The following is a 13358-nucleotide window of genomic DNA, read 5'->3' on the forward strand; positions in this document are numbered from 1 at the left end:
TAGTAGAAATGCATATAATATACATAACTATGTGTTCAGAGGTGTATAAAGACCTTACATAATGAAGTGTTATGTTTTTATTACCTTAGAATGAGCTATTTCTATCTGCATACACCTTGAGCCCCCTTACATGAAATTCACCATGTTGTTTCTACAGTAGCACTAAACGGACAAACTGCTCTACAGAACGCTTTTCCAAAATTTCTTTCGGCAAAGAAGCGAAAACGTGACGATCTTGGCACTCTTGTCAGCCACCATAGTGCTTCAAAAGGGAGAGGGGTGGAGCTAGCCGTTGGTTGCAATTCACAACTTCACCGCTAGATGCCGCTAAATGCATCTTAATTTCATATGCTGGACCTTTCAATTAAATTTTTAAACTTGATACCACAGCAAAGCAAAAAGGCTATTGAATGAATTTTTTTTCTTGATAGGTTTGTGTGACTGTCATAATTTGATTCCTCTTCAGAGATTGTGCGGCCGACCCGACCTGCGTGTTGTGTATGCAGTGCTTCCTGGGCAGCGTTCACAAAGAGCACCGCTACAGGGTAAGAGTAAACAAGCACACCATAGACATTTTACTTTAATGTTATTAAAGGGGTCCTATGGATCGAATACGTGTTTTTCTGTGACTTAGAAGTTGCCCATGCATGTACTAGACACGTAAAATTGCAAAAATTAAAGTGTGGGAACAAAAGATGCATTCTATCTAAAAGCGAATGCTCACCCAGACCCGCCTGAAACACCTCGTGTAAACACACCCCCACAAATCTACTTCAGTTTGTGGTATGATTTGACTAAGACCGCCTAAATGTATACGCAAGTAAGGTGGGCGTACCTGTCAGTACAATTGCGCTGGAACCTGATGTTCCAAATATGGTAAGTGGCGTTACATTTCTGTCACACGCTTGCAGTATTCTACCAATCACTACGCACTGGTTAACTGGTCAATCATAGCACACCTCGCTTTTCAGAGCGATGAGCTTTGTAAAAAAGAGAGGCGGGGCAAAGAGTAGATACAAACATGCGCGGTATGTGGAAAATACAGTGTTTTTGAACCTTAAATCCTGTACACATTGCATTACATCTAAAACAAACTATAATATTCGTTTTAGCCGTGTCATATGACCCTTTTAAGCGTTGGTGGGTGTGGAGCAGTAGGAGTTTGACGCAACAGTGCCACGTGGATCATGTGCTGTATGCAACTTCTTCCTGCTAAGAAACTCTGGGTTGAAATTTTGTCCCTGACTCTGTGTCAGGGAGGCTGGTCATTATGGCTTGTGACTAGTAGGAGTATAATTTATAGTGCTGTTTTTGTACCTTACAAGGACCTGCTGTTATCTGTGCTGAATTAATGAGCTGGTGTTTAATTTGTTATTTCATCTTTATCTCTGACTCGGAAGAGTTCTGAAGACATCCACAGCCACATTTGATAATTTCTAAAGGAACTATTATAAGAACTGTAGTATTTTAGTTGAGCTCTTGTTGGAGCAGGAGGGAAGCCAAGCTCATATATCCAATAAAATTGGCTCTTAGAACAGGTTAATGCGTATGTAATGCAATTAGCGGTCGACCGATTATCGGCCTGGCCGATTATCGTCGTTAATATATATTTTGAGTTACTTTCACGACTTATTACACATAAACATTCAGAAACACGTGTCGCAGCATTAAAACAGATTAAAGATGGGGTAACACACACAGTTTCTGCAAATTTCATATTAATCTTGAGTACCTATACAGTAGTATTGCATACGTCGCATCTTTGAAGAGTATTTAGTTTGATCAAATTTATAAAAAAGAGATACAGCTGTATGATTATTTCTGGAAAAAGACGAGCTGCTGGAGGCTGACAGCGTCTACGGAACTACAGCACGAGCACACAATACATCATCGCATTATGCCTTTGTGTTGTTTACATTATGCACGTACGCGCCGATTGCCAACAAAACACAGACATATGACTTAGTTTGACTTACCGCATGCAGTTCATGTCCGGCATTTGTTAGCGCTATCAGTTTCAAACGATCTTCAAATCCAGTGTTATATCCATCGTATATATAACATTCATCACTGAAATTTTGTGAGCAAACATACACAGCTGAACTTCCGTCAGCCGAGTGTTGCAGCAGTGATGGGTGTGCTCTTTTGTTGGCATGCTCTTTCTCTCACGCTAGCGCGTGGTGTGGTCTTTCGCTCGGTGAATGACGCGGGGTGTGCTTTTTTGGGAGAATGGTCAATTAAAGGAATAAGATCCCTGTTACGAAATGGATCCAGACGTATAAAAAACTTTCCGAAACAAGTTGGAGTGCTGGGGGAGTGTATCGTGCACAGAAATAGTACGTCTTACGTCCAACTCGTTTTTTAACAAGTTGACCATGTTAAGCATGAGAAGCCAGCACGTTTAACAGTGTAAAGAAGTCAGAATGCATGAAATAGCATGTTACCCCATCTTTAAAACTCCACAAAAACTCATCATTGTGACTTTACTGTTAGTAAACATTGTGACACGTTTTTGTGGGTGGAGCTTAGCTGGAGGCAGAAAGATCCCACTGACCGCATTTCTAATGCTAGGTAGCACGTTTTGTTTGCTTGCTTTTTGACAATGACTAGAAAAAATCTGATTAAGTTTGAACATTTAAGGTCACTCACTGTCTAGGGCCGCGATTGTTTTTGAAAAAGTTAACTTTAACGTCATGAACCTGGCCGACCTGTACGCGCTCACTCAATGGATCCAGGGACGAACTGACAGGATTACCTCCAGTTAAGGCCTGACATCTACACCTATTACACCTACCAGACAGAGAAACCAAGCGTGTGTAGTAAAGATAACCCGAGAGCGTATAAATCTAAAGCTGCTGCGTGTACTAACAATTGCAAACGTTAGCAAATGCATTTACTTGAACACAAACCTGACACATAACATGAGCCTTCTCACTGTTCCCTCTCCCTTTATACTAATGCACTTGTGACAACTAAAGAAAAAGAGATGACAAACAGTTTCCTTATGTTTAGTTTCTGGCCGATAGTTGCTAGTTGTAAGACTAAGAAAGTTAGCGAGCATACCCTATGAGTTCAAAAGCTAACGCTAACTTACGTGAAAAATAACATTGTTCCCCAGTTTCTGATTTGGGCATACGTGAGATATTTTTAGACACATACCCAAATCATAATCCACACAACAAAAGACAGTAGCTTTTTAATCTTAAGTGTTATGAAGTGAAATGCGAGCATTTGTGATGATCGTTTCGGTTCAGTCCGCTAGTTTTATTGTGTTTAACTGCAGCGGTCGTCAGTGTTTTTGTTTGGCAGTGGCAGCAGGTATGTGTTCAAATATCAAATTGGAGACTGTTTTCTGTCGATTGTGGCACTAAACAACACAACAAGATGATATTTTAAACTCCTTATGTAGCCGAATCTGTGCTGGTTTGTATTGGCCTCCTCCAGTTTTCCCTTTTTTTTTGCCTCCAGCTAGAGCCGTGACGTCGGCGAGAAAGGGGTCTATAGAAACATCAAACATATGTCTACAGAAAGCTTGAAGTGTCTACTTTTAAATGATCCGATTAATATCTTAAACAAATGTTCTCTGATAACGTACTATGTACGAAAGTAAAGACGGGTACAGTTTATCCCGCGGCAACTCATTATGTGATCACATCCTCGCGCAGAGCGCTCGATTTCACATGATCTGCTCAAGCCCCCTAATAATAGCACAACAAAACAGCAAGTTTCTTCATCAAATATGTTGATTTTACAGCGCGGTTGAGCGATGTCACGCTGCACATGTGCGGCGGATCTTCAGATAGTCCTAAACAAAGAGGAAAGGTTTACTTTCCCTTTAAAAGACTGCCACGCCGAGGATAAATGGTTTCATTGTAAAGAGCAACTTCATCAAGTGGAGCATATTCAACAGTGCATATTCTTTCTGAGCATTGAACTTTCCTCACTGTTTACCATGGCGTTGCCTTAGTAAACGTGTAGTAACCATGGATTTTGGGCAAAGTTTTTGTCTGAGCCCTTGGTATTCTTAATTTTGAACATATTTTTCATTTTTACCCCAGACATATATATATCGGTTCAAAATATCGGCCTCTTGATCTGTAATAATCGATATCGACATCGGCCCTGAAAAACACATATCAGTCGACCCCTAAATGCAATGGCACTGTTATACATATTTCAGTTTATTGCAGATGAGCTCATGACTCTAAAATGAATATGATCAAGTTGTGGTGTGTAGGAGATGTGGGCTGTCTTGTGCAGATGTCTGTGTGTGTAAATGTCTGTTTATGCTCTGTTGTCTCTGTAGATGACCACCTCAGGAGGAGGAGGCTTTTGTGACTGCGGCGACACAGAAGCCTGGAAGAAGGGCCCTTACTGTCAGAAACACGAGCCCAATATCAGTGACTCTTCACAGAGGGTAACACATTTTCATCTCATAGTCTTAGCAGAAGTAATTTGAATTTGAGAGCTTGAGACTTGAGTTTATAAACTAGTTGAGTTTGTTGTTTGAGAATTGGGCTTTGAGATCTTTTGCAACCTTTGGGCAATTATGGACAATATCAGAATAGCATGTGCACGTCAACAATAGCCCTTTTCATACAGCAATGCTGGTAAATTACTGGTAAATTTATGGTAAATACACAAGTGTGGTGTTCACACAAGCAACGACATTCTGTCAATTTACCATTAAGACCGCGTTCAGAGCTGTCTCAAAATACCAGTAATATGTATTTCTGCGTTTACTGGTAAATTGGGAGTACTGATTTACCATAAACGGTTCTGTTCACACACAATCTGTTAACTGCAATTTTCTGGCAATTTACCAGTAAAGACTGTAAACAAAATGGCCCTTTCACACATACAAAGTTATGAATTTTAATAATGCATACAACAATTGAATAGCTTACATTGTTAAGAAAGAAAACTGACACTCCCTCTATTGTTTTGCAGGATCCGTTGGCTAATCTATCAGATGAAATGATCGCCCGCACATATAATGTTTTCTCTATCATCCTCAAATATGCTGTGGACATACTCACCTGGGACAAAGAAGACGAGCTCCCAGAGGGGCTCGAGCCACCGTAAGACACATATAATGCTTGTCCGGTGAAACACTTTAAATAGTTAAAAAATCATTTTGGCCACAAGAGCCTTCATCGTGTCTAACCCTCTTGTGTTCCTCTGAAGGGTGCGTGGACACTCATACTACTGCATGCTCTTCAATGATGAAGTCCACACGTACGAGCAGGTCATCTACACGCTACAGAAAGCTGTGAACTGCACCCAGAAAGAGGCTGTTGGTTTTGCTACCACAGTGGACAGAGATGTAAGCGCCTCAATGTCAAGTTTTTGGTGTTGTTGTTGTGAGGCAGCTGGGGGCAAATACGTTTTTTTTAATGGTGTTTGGCTGCAGCTTTAATGTTAAAATGTCTGGTTCTGCTTTGTGTATTGATTTCTGTTGTTCACTGTTTCTAGGGCAGGAAGTCTGTTCGCTTTGGGGACTTCCAGTTCTGTGAACAGGCCAAATCTGTTATTGTGGTAAGTTCTCAGCAATCATAAATCATATCATTTTGCCTCAGATGTATAAACCGATTGGGTTGTTTTTCTTTTTTTCTATTGAGACTTCTTGGGTCTTTCTTTGCCAGTGAACGCAAGTGTTTCACACATCTGATCAATATGATTTGCATTTCAGTGTAATGGGGTGATCTCCTTCAATTTGCACAAGTAATAATGTTGGCTCTGTACTATGACTTACTGAGCAGCTTACATTGGCACCATTTTAAGTTATCATAAGCATGCACCTGCCACAATAGTCTTTTAAAAAAGATAGAAAAGCTCATTCGTTTGGACAGATTCTAAGCATTGCATGCATCATGTTCAAAGACAGCGATCCCATGATGCATTGCTACACAACGATGCAGGCCAACTAGATTATGGAACAAAAGTCAACATGTGGTTCACAGGTTTTTTTTGTTGGTGTTTGCTACAGGGTTCTTACGGGTGCTGGAAATCCTCAAAAATGATAGATTTTGAATGCGCCATTTTCAAGGTTTAAAAAATGCTTGGATTCGGGATAAATGGCTTGAAACTAGACATGTGCCCGGTTAACCGCGGTTACCACTAAATCCTGCTGAATCCGAGCTGGCTGCGATAATGCAAGGTATCGTTTATTTTATTGATGCGTAGCTTATCCGTGAAGCACGTCTCTGGGATCAGTAGGAAATGCTGCTCGATCTAAAAGCAGTGCGAGTTTGAGTCTCTTATAATGTGCATTTTAAAAAGCAACACCCGTCAAACATGATCATTATAAATATACTTTTTTATCATGAAAATACCTGATGAGGCTTGAGGATCAGTGATAAAAACATGTCCTTAGGCATTTCCTAGAACTACATGTTATGGTCTTCTTCTGCAGTGCGTATTTGGAGTTTCCGCACTTGAGTGCCCCCTGGCTTTCGGATGCAGCAGCATTTTCCCGTACTTCACTCAAAAGCTGTGCATAAATCACGTGATATATATTTTCGGTTAACCGGGCATATGTCTACTACATCAATGGCTGTGTGTTGAGTTATTTTGAGGGGACAGCAAATTTACACTGTTATACAAGCTGTACACTCACTACTTTACATTGTAGCAACGTTTTATTTCTTCAGTGTTGTAACATGAAAAGATATAATAAAATATTTACAAAAATGTGAGGGGTGTACTCACTTCTGTGAGATACTGTGTTTATATATATAATATATCGCATCATAGCAACACCCTAGCAACCACTCACAACACAAAAAAGCATGGTCAAAAGTTCTTTATAAAATGTGGTGTGTTTGTAACTTGGCACATTTTTGGACCTTTTTTTCTGCAGAGAAACACAAGTCGGCAGACAAAACCTCTGCGGGTTCAGGTCATGCACTCCTCTGTTGTGGCCCATCAGTGTTTCGCCCTCAAAGCTCTCAACTGGCTCGGCCAAATAATCAAATTCTCAGGTCTGCCTCTCCGTCCTTCTATCACACCTTTCTGTGTCACTTTTTATCTGTTTTTGTGTGTATTCCTTTCAAACGGAATTCAATTGAAATGTGTTGCTGAACAGATGCTCTGAGGAGGATCTTGTGTCAGGTGGGTCTACAGCGAGGACCGGAGGGAGAGAACTCCTCTCTAGTGGACAAACTCATGCTCTGTGACTCCAAGATGTGGAAAGGTGAATGAGTGTGCTGACATATTGCAGGGCTCCAGGAGTCTCATAACAGTAGGCACAGGTCGCATTTTAGCCCAAATCATTGGTTAAAGACAGTTTTGAGTGTATTTATGTTTACTTATCAAGCTCATGGTAGGTGATCTAATGGCTCTTGAACCTGTTTTACCCGCAGGAGCGAGAAATGTTTACCACCAGCTCTTCATGAGCAGTCTGCTTATGGATCCAAAGTACAAGAAACTTTTCGCCATTCAGTTTGCGAAGGTAAGTCGTTGTTTCACAGTGACGCAGACGCTTGACATTTTACTAGATTGACAGAACTTAATTATTGAAGGACATTTACCCACATAGTTTGAATAGAATAATTTTGATATGATATAGTACTTCATTATAACAAATATTATAAATAATACAATATTGAATGACAAACCTCACTATGAGCCCCTATCCCATGTTCAGTGAATCTAATCTCATTTTAGCTGTGTTACTCTAGCTCTAGTCGGTTGGCATCCCCTTACAGTCCTCAGACCGTCCCTGCTGTGTCTGACCCAGTCATACTGTGACAGCAGGAAATCTGTCTCCTGGTCTGCCAGTAGCACTCTGGTGTGACTGACAGGATGTGCTGGCTGATTTTCAAACCTCAGATCAGAAATTCTGTTAAATCCAGAAGGTCACGTCAAGTTGTTTAAGACTAGCGTCCATTACTTAGCGCTTTCCCTGCCGTTTATGGCGGGAACTTTGAGTCTGAGGATGTAACTGTAGGGTAAGATGGCCCCTGACCTCTGACCTGGAAGGTGAATGTACCCCCTTCCCTTAGAATTACCGGCGCCTCCAGACAGATTTTATGGAGGACGATCACGAGCGTGTAGTGTCAGTGACCTCTCTGTCAGTGCAGCTCTTCACCGCCCCTACCGTGGTGAGTACTGTCAATCCCACACACCTCTCCTCTCTCTCTCTCTCTCTCTCTATCTCCCTCCATCACCGCTTCCTGCAGAACTATGAGCGTTTGCAGAGCGACTATGTGAAGGACGACCACGACAGGGAGTTCTCCGTCACTGACCTCTCTGTGCAAATGTTCACCGTGCCTTCTCTGGTGAGTATGTGTTAGAGAGACGGGCGTGCCGTGAGGACTTCCCGTTTCAGGATGTCTCTTCCTATTCCTGCTTTTTTCTCTTTCGCGTGTCTTATCAGGCCAGTGCAAACATTATTTAACAAAATGTAAGAGAGTAAATGAAATCATTGCCTGATGTATAAGACATGTTTGTATGGACTTGCGCTCTCCTAACCATTCTTCTTTCAGGCTCGGATGCTGATCACCGAGGAGAACCTGATGACCACCATCATTCGAACCTTTGTGGACCACCTGAGACACAGAGACCTGCAGGGCCGCTTTCAGTTTGAACGTTACACTGCCCAACAGGCCTTCAAATTCCGCCGAGTCCAGAGTCTTATAGGAGACCTCAAGTAAGATACGGGGAAGTGGATGTTTGGTTAAAGGAACAGTTCAACCAAAAATACAAATTCTGTCTTCATTTACTTACTCTCGAGTTGTTCCAAATCTGTATAAATGTCTTTGTTATGGTGAACACAGAGAAAGATATTTTGAAGAATGCTTGTGACCAAACACTTCTTGGCCCCCATTGACTACCATTGTAGGAATGCGAGTCATTTTGGTTCTATATTTTACATGTTTTTTAAATGATATGTATGTCATCATGCAGGTACGTCCTGATCAGCCGTCCTACAGAATGGGCAGACCAACTCGGGGAGAAGTTTCTGGAAGGTTTCGAAGCTTTCTTGGAGCTGCTAAAATGCATGCAGGTGACTCTCTGACCCTGAGGTTGTGTGTGTGTTGGGTTATTGAGACGGGGCACAAAGGTTGCTTTCACACTAAAGCTTTTGGTTTGGGGCCATGTGTGTTTGACCTCAGAGTTCGATTTGTGTGGTTGCTGTAGAAGCAGTTTTTCAGACCGCATATGAGTTCAATTTTAAAGGTCTTATGGGGGTATTTTATAATGTGCAATTCACATTATATCAACCAGTCTCACATTTATTTATAGTTGCGTTTCTTGTAGCTGGTTTTCTTTAAAAAATAGTTTGAGGGCATGTCAGTACTTGTACTTGGTTATGCAAATGTTTCATAGTTCTGACCAAAAGTCGTTATGCAAATGTTTCATAGTTCTGACCAAAAGTCAGAAGTGGAAGTGGGTGGTATTCCTTTTTGGTTTGAACCAGAGTTACGACACTCAGTCTCGCCGCTGTGTGGTCTCGTGGTTCATGGAACGCTCAATAGTTCCAAACAAATCCGTGCTATCAAATCCTATTTGAATGAATTTTAGCGGGACAGACAACAGTGACTATATTTGCATAAATTTAGCTAAATATATTAGCACATTGTGTACACTGATAACTACGTTGACTACATTTATAGCAGCATTTTGTCTGGGGAGTAATATGAATATAAGATCTGTCCGCCAACTTCTTAAAATGTATAAACATGCCATTATTTCACCTACTGTACAGCAAATAGGGCTGTACTCAAAATATCGATATGGCGATACATCGTCATGAGCTCCTGACAATGCGCGCATCGATACATCTGCCTCCGTATCGATTCTGCAACACTTTTGAAATTAGCCAATTATTACGCAAAAATATTGTGTTACAATTATTAGTGGTTTAAGGATCTGATCGGAGTTTATCCGTGATCCGTACAGATCGCTCCTCATGATTCTATATTCATGTGACCCGCATGTGATCATGAAGAGCACGCTCTCTCACCTTCTCTCTGCATCCGTGAGCGCAGTAAACATGAAAGCGCATTCTATCATTCACTTAAATGGTTGCATTTAAGGCGAAGTGTAAAGTGAGTGTCGTGTAGGCGCTAATTCAACACGCACATGACGCAGCACTGCTTCTGCCTCATCCACTATAAAACTATTGCACGCGTTTAAAATGCTGGAGGGATGCAGTGACGCGTCGCTCGCTCATATTACATGAAAAGTAAGACGTGGAAGAGCGACAGTAAATGTGCGTGTAATAGAAAGTGAAGAGCAAAGACCTGCTTAAAGCTTACAGCACCCATACATTAATAATATTATATCTAGAAATCTGACATTTAGAAAGAAATACGCCATTTACTTCAATTCAACACTTTCTTATTTAATTAAATCTATTTACTCTGACTGCACGTCTATGCAATTATTCATATTTATTCGTTAGACATATAGTCTATTTGTAATAGGGATACACCGAATGTTCGGCCACTGAAAATGTTCGGACGAAAATAGCAAAAAACGCAGTGTGAATGTGTGAAATGCCGAATAAATTTTACCGAACATGACTCGTGATACGATCAAGCAGCAACCAGCGCAGAGGGAGAGAGAGAGAGAGAGAGAGCAAACATTTTGGCAGTGTGCGTGTGTCTGTGTGTGTGTGCGTGCGCGTGTGTGTGTGTGCGTGTGTGGAGCATTTTAAAGTGTCAGAGAAAGACACAGCACGGGACTTGCCGCACGGAAGTAAATTTCCGAATGAAAGCGTCTTTACCGGTCGGTAACTTTACTTTAGACGGAAGCAGGCTGTACAGTTCCCTGTACTAAACAACTTGTCAAAGTATGTTCTGTGCACCTTCTGAGAGAATGGTCATCTTTTGTGGGCGGAGTTTGGAGGAGAGACGTGAACTGAAATGGTTGTCAGTCAGCATCAGTCAGAATTGCTTGCATTGGATGTTTTTTTTTTCTCAAATCATTTTGCAATGTAGCCTATAATAATCCAACAGTTTTCTTTTATTCGTGTTTTTAGCTTATAGGCCTAATGTGGAATGACAGTTTTTAATGAAGTGTTTTGTTGTAGTGGTACAGAGTAACTTACATTACATTCTTTTAGCAGTCAGTTATAGGTCTATTTTATATAGTCTATTCATGAAGGGAGAGGGCTCAATTTTTTGTTTGAATTTACTTTGTTTTGCTCAATTTTATATTAAGTTGTTTTGTATTTTATTGAAAAGCAAGACAAATTATAAAAAGCACATTTTGACTATTCAGTTTGTGCAATAGTGAAAAAAATAGCTTAATAAATAGAAGAAATGCAAAAAATCGTGTTCGGTTTTATTCAGCCTTCGGCCAAGTGTTTCATATCATGTTCGGTTTCGGCCAAGAATTTTCGTTTCGGTGCATCCCTAATTTGTAAAACACATGCACACATATGATGTAGCCTAGAAACCCTGTTTTAGAAACAAGGGTTTCTGTATAAGAACTTTATACTCACTCTCAAAGCTACTTTATGCATTGATTTGTCAGATTAACTGATAAGTAGTTATGAATGGCAGTTTTCTGCAAGTATATTTTGCTGTAAATCTGTCGTATGATAAATGTAATAAAAAAATTGACCCGTATCATGATACGTATCACGGCCTTGTATCGGGATGCGTATCGTAAAATTGTTGCCGATACACAGCCCTAACAGCAAATGCGTTTGGGAGATGCTGAAATGAATGGGCTTCAGTGCAGTGTTTGGAACTATTGGTGTCAGTCCATGACACGAGTTACTTTTGCATTCCATGCTTACTATGGAGGTCTATGCGAGTGTCGTAACTCTGCTTTTCAACGGCTCTGGTTTGAACCAAGAGATCAAGCCGACTGTGTAACAGCTAAGAGTGTGTGTGTGTTTTTGTTCTTCGCAGGGAATGGACCCTGTAGTGCGGCAGGTGGGGCAGCACATAGAGATGGAGCCGGAATGGGAGGCAGCGTTCACTTTACAAATGAAGCTCACACACATCATCTCAATGATGCAGGAGTGGTGCGCTAGCGACGTGAGTGTCTGATACACGCTCTATTAAACACTGTTGATCAAAAATGGTTTGAATTTTTGTTGCCCATGATGTAAGGTGGAGCTGGAATTTTTGAGTGTTGTTGTTTGTCGGCTACAGGAGAGAGTGCTGATTGAAGCTTATAAGAAGTGCCTGAGCGCGCTGACTCACTGCCACAGCGGTTTCACAGACGGGGAACAGCCCATAACCCTCAGCATGTGCGGCCACTCCGTAGACACCATCCGCTACTGCATCTCTCAGGAGAAAGTCAGCATACACCTGCCTGTGTCACGCCTTTTAGCAGGTGAGACCGAATGTGAATGAAAATAACTGGAGTAATCTTTTAGATTGTAACTGTTACGTACATTTCATCTTATAATATAAAAATAAATAAAACTCCACTGGATGTCGTTTAGGAATGTTAAGAATTAAATGGAATTATTGTATATTTTTCTGCTAATTTGCATTTGAAAAAAATGGAAAACATAATGTTTTCTTTAGGGCTGTCAACGTTAACGCATGCGATTTATTTTTTCAAATTAACGCGTGAAAAATATTTAACGCAATTAACGCAGCATCCGTTTGTTTTGACATTCTTTGTCTAGCGTTACATTATGTAATCACGCTCTTATTCGTGTACAGCAGAGCTAGTCAACTGGCGGCCCGCGGGCCAAATGCAGCCCGTCAATCATCTTTACCTGGCCCGCCTTAACATTTCAAATAAGTGGAGAGACTTTATGAACGGTGTGCTTTAAATGCACGTCCTCCTGAGACGCCACATCTTTAAAAGCCCAAAACGCTACTACATAATTCCCGCGGCTCATAATGATTTACGTCTTATAAAGCGATTTGATCGGTCAGTCCAAGAAACGTAATGTTATTTACAACGTTATAATCAGCAATGCATTGCGCAGCCACAGGCAATCGGTTTGCGTACTCGATAGGTCGTGTTCTAAAATGCGTTTTGTGCCCTTGAAAGTAGGCTAACTGTAGGAAGGGTACACCACTTGAACGGTTGTCTCTGATAAGGGGGAAACGGTGTTGTTTTTATTACTGCATTCATTATGTATACCGGCTATATTTACGAAAAACAGCTGTTCATCTCCCCCAGAACTCGCACTATACAAAGGATCTGCCCGATAAGTGCGTGGGGCACAGGAATGCGATCGGAATTCACCCGAAGATGTGATAATAGCGTTCAGTTTCTTGCACAGATCAATTGACTCGCTTTATAAGACGCGAATTTAACGTCACAAGGGGCAGGGATTACTTTTGTGTTGAATGTATTTGCGTTTTATACTTTTATTGATTTAACTTTAATTACAAAGTAATTCAACCAAATATCTTCATAAATATCTTCTT

General features: G+C 41.0%; 1 protein-coding gene across 3 annotated transcripts in view; it reads left to right on the plus strand.

Annotated features, from left to right (window-relative positions):
• Positions 1 to 13358, plus strand: part of ubr2 (ubiquitin protein ligase E3 component n-recognin 2) — a 39766-nt gene that overhangs the window by 10746 nt on the left and 15662 nt on the right. For 2 of the 3 annotated variants that reach the window (XM_057341595.1, XM_057341598.1), the window contains exons 3-15: positions 467 to 545; positions 4307 to 4417; positions 4951 to 5081; positions 5188 to 5326; positions 5476 to 5538; positions 6863 to 6983; positions 7088 to 7195; positions 7365 to 7453; positions 8184 to 8282; positions 8490 to 8653; positions 8911 to 9010; positions 11871 to 11999; positions 12117 to 12300. In XM_057341595.1, coding sequence (XP_057197578.1) covers positions 467 to 545; positions 4307 to 4417; positions 4951 to 5081; positions 5188 to 5326; positions 5476 to 5538; positions 6863 to 6983; positions 7088 to 7195; positions 7365 to 7453; positions 8184 to 8282; positions 8490 to 8653; positions 8911 to 9010; positions 11871 to 11999; positions 12117 to 12300 — 1517 coding nt within the window. Of the gene's footprint in view, positions 1 to 466; positions 546 to 4306; positions 4418 to 4950; positions 5082 to 5187; positions 5327 to 5475; positions 5539 to 6862; positions 6984 to 7087; positions 7196 to 7364; positions 7454 to 8006; positions 8106 to 8183; positions 8283 to 8489; positions 8654 to 8910; positions 9011 to 11870; positions 12000 to 12116; positions 12301 to 13358 lie in introns of all 3 variants that reach the window. The other variant, XM_057341597.1, reaches the window with a different exon arrangement.

Source organism: Triplophysa rosa, linkage group LG9 (assembly GCF_024868665.1).
Source record: "Triplophysa rosa linkage group LG9, Trosa_1v2, whole genome shotgun sequence".
NCBI classification, from domain to species: domain Eukaryota; kingdom Metazoa; phylum Chordata; class Actinopteri; order Cypriniformes; family Nemacheilidae; genus Triplophysa; species Triplophysa rosa.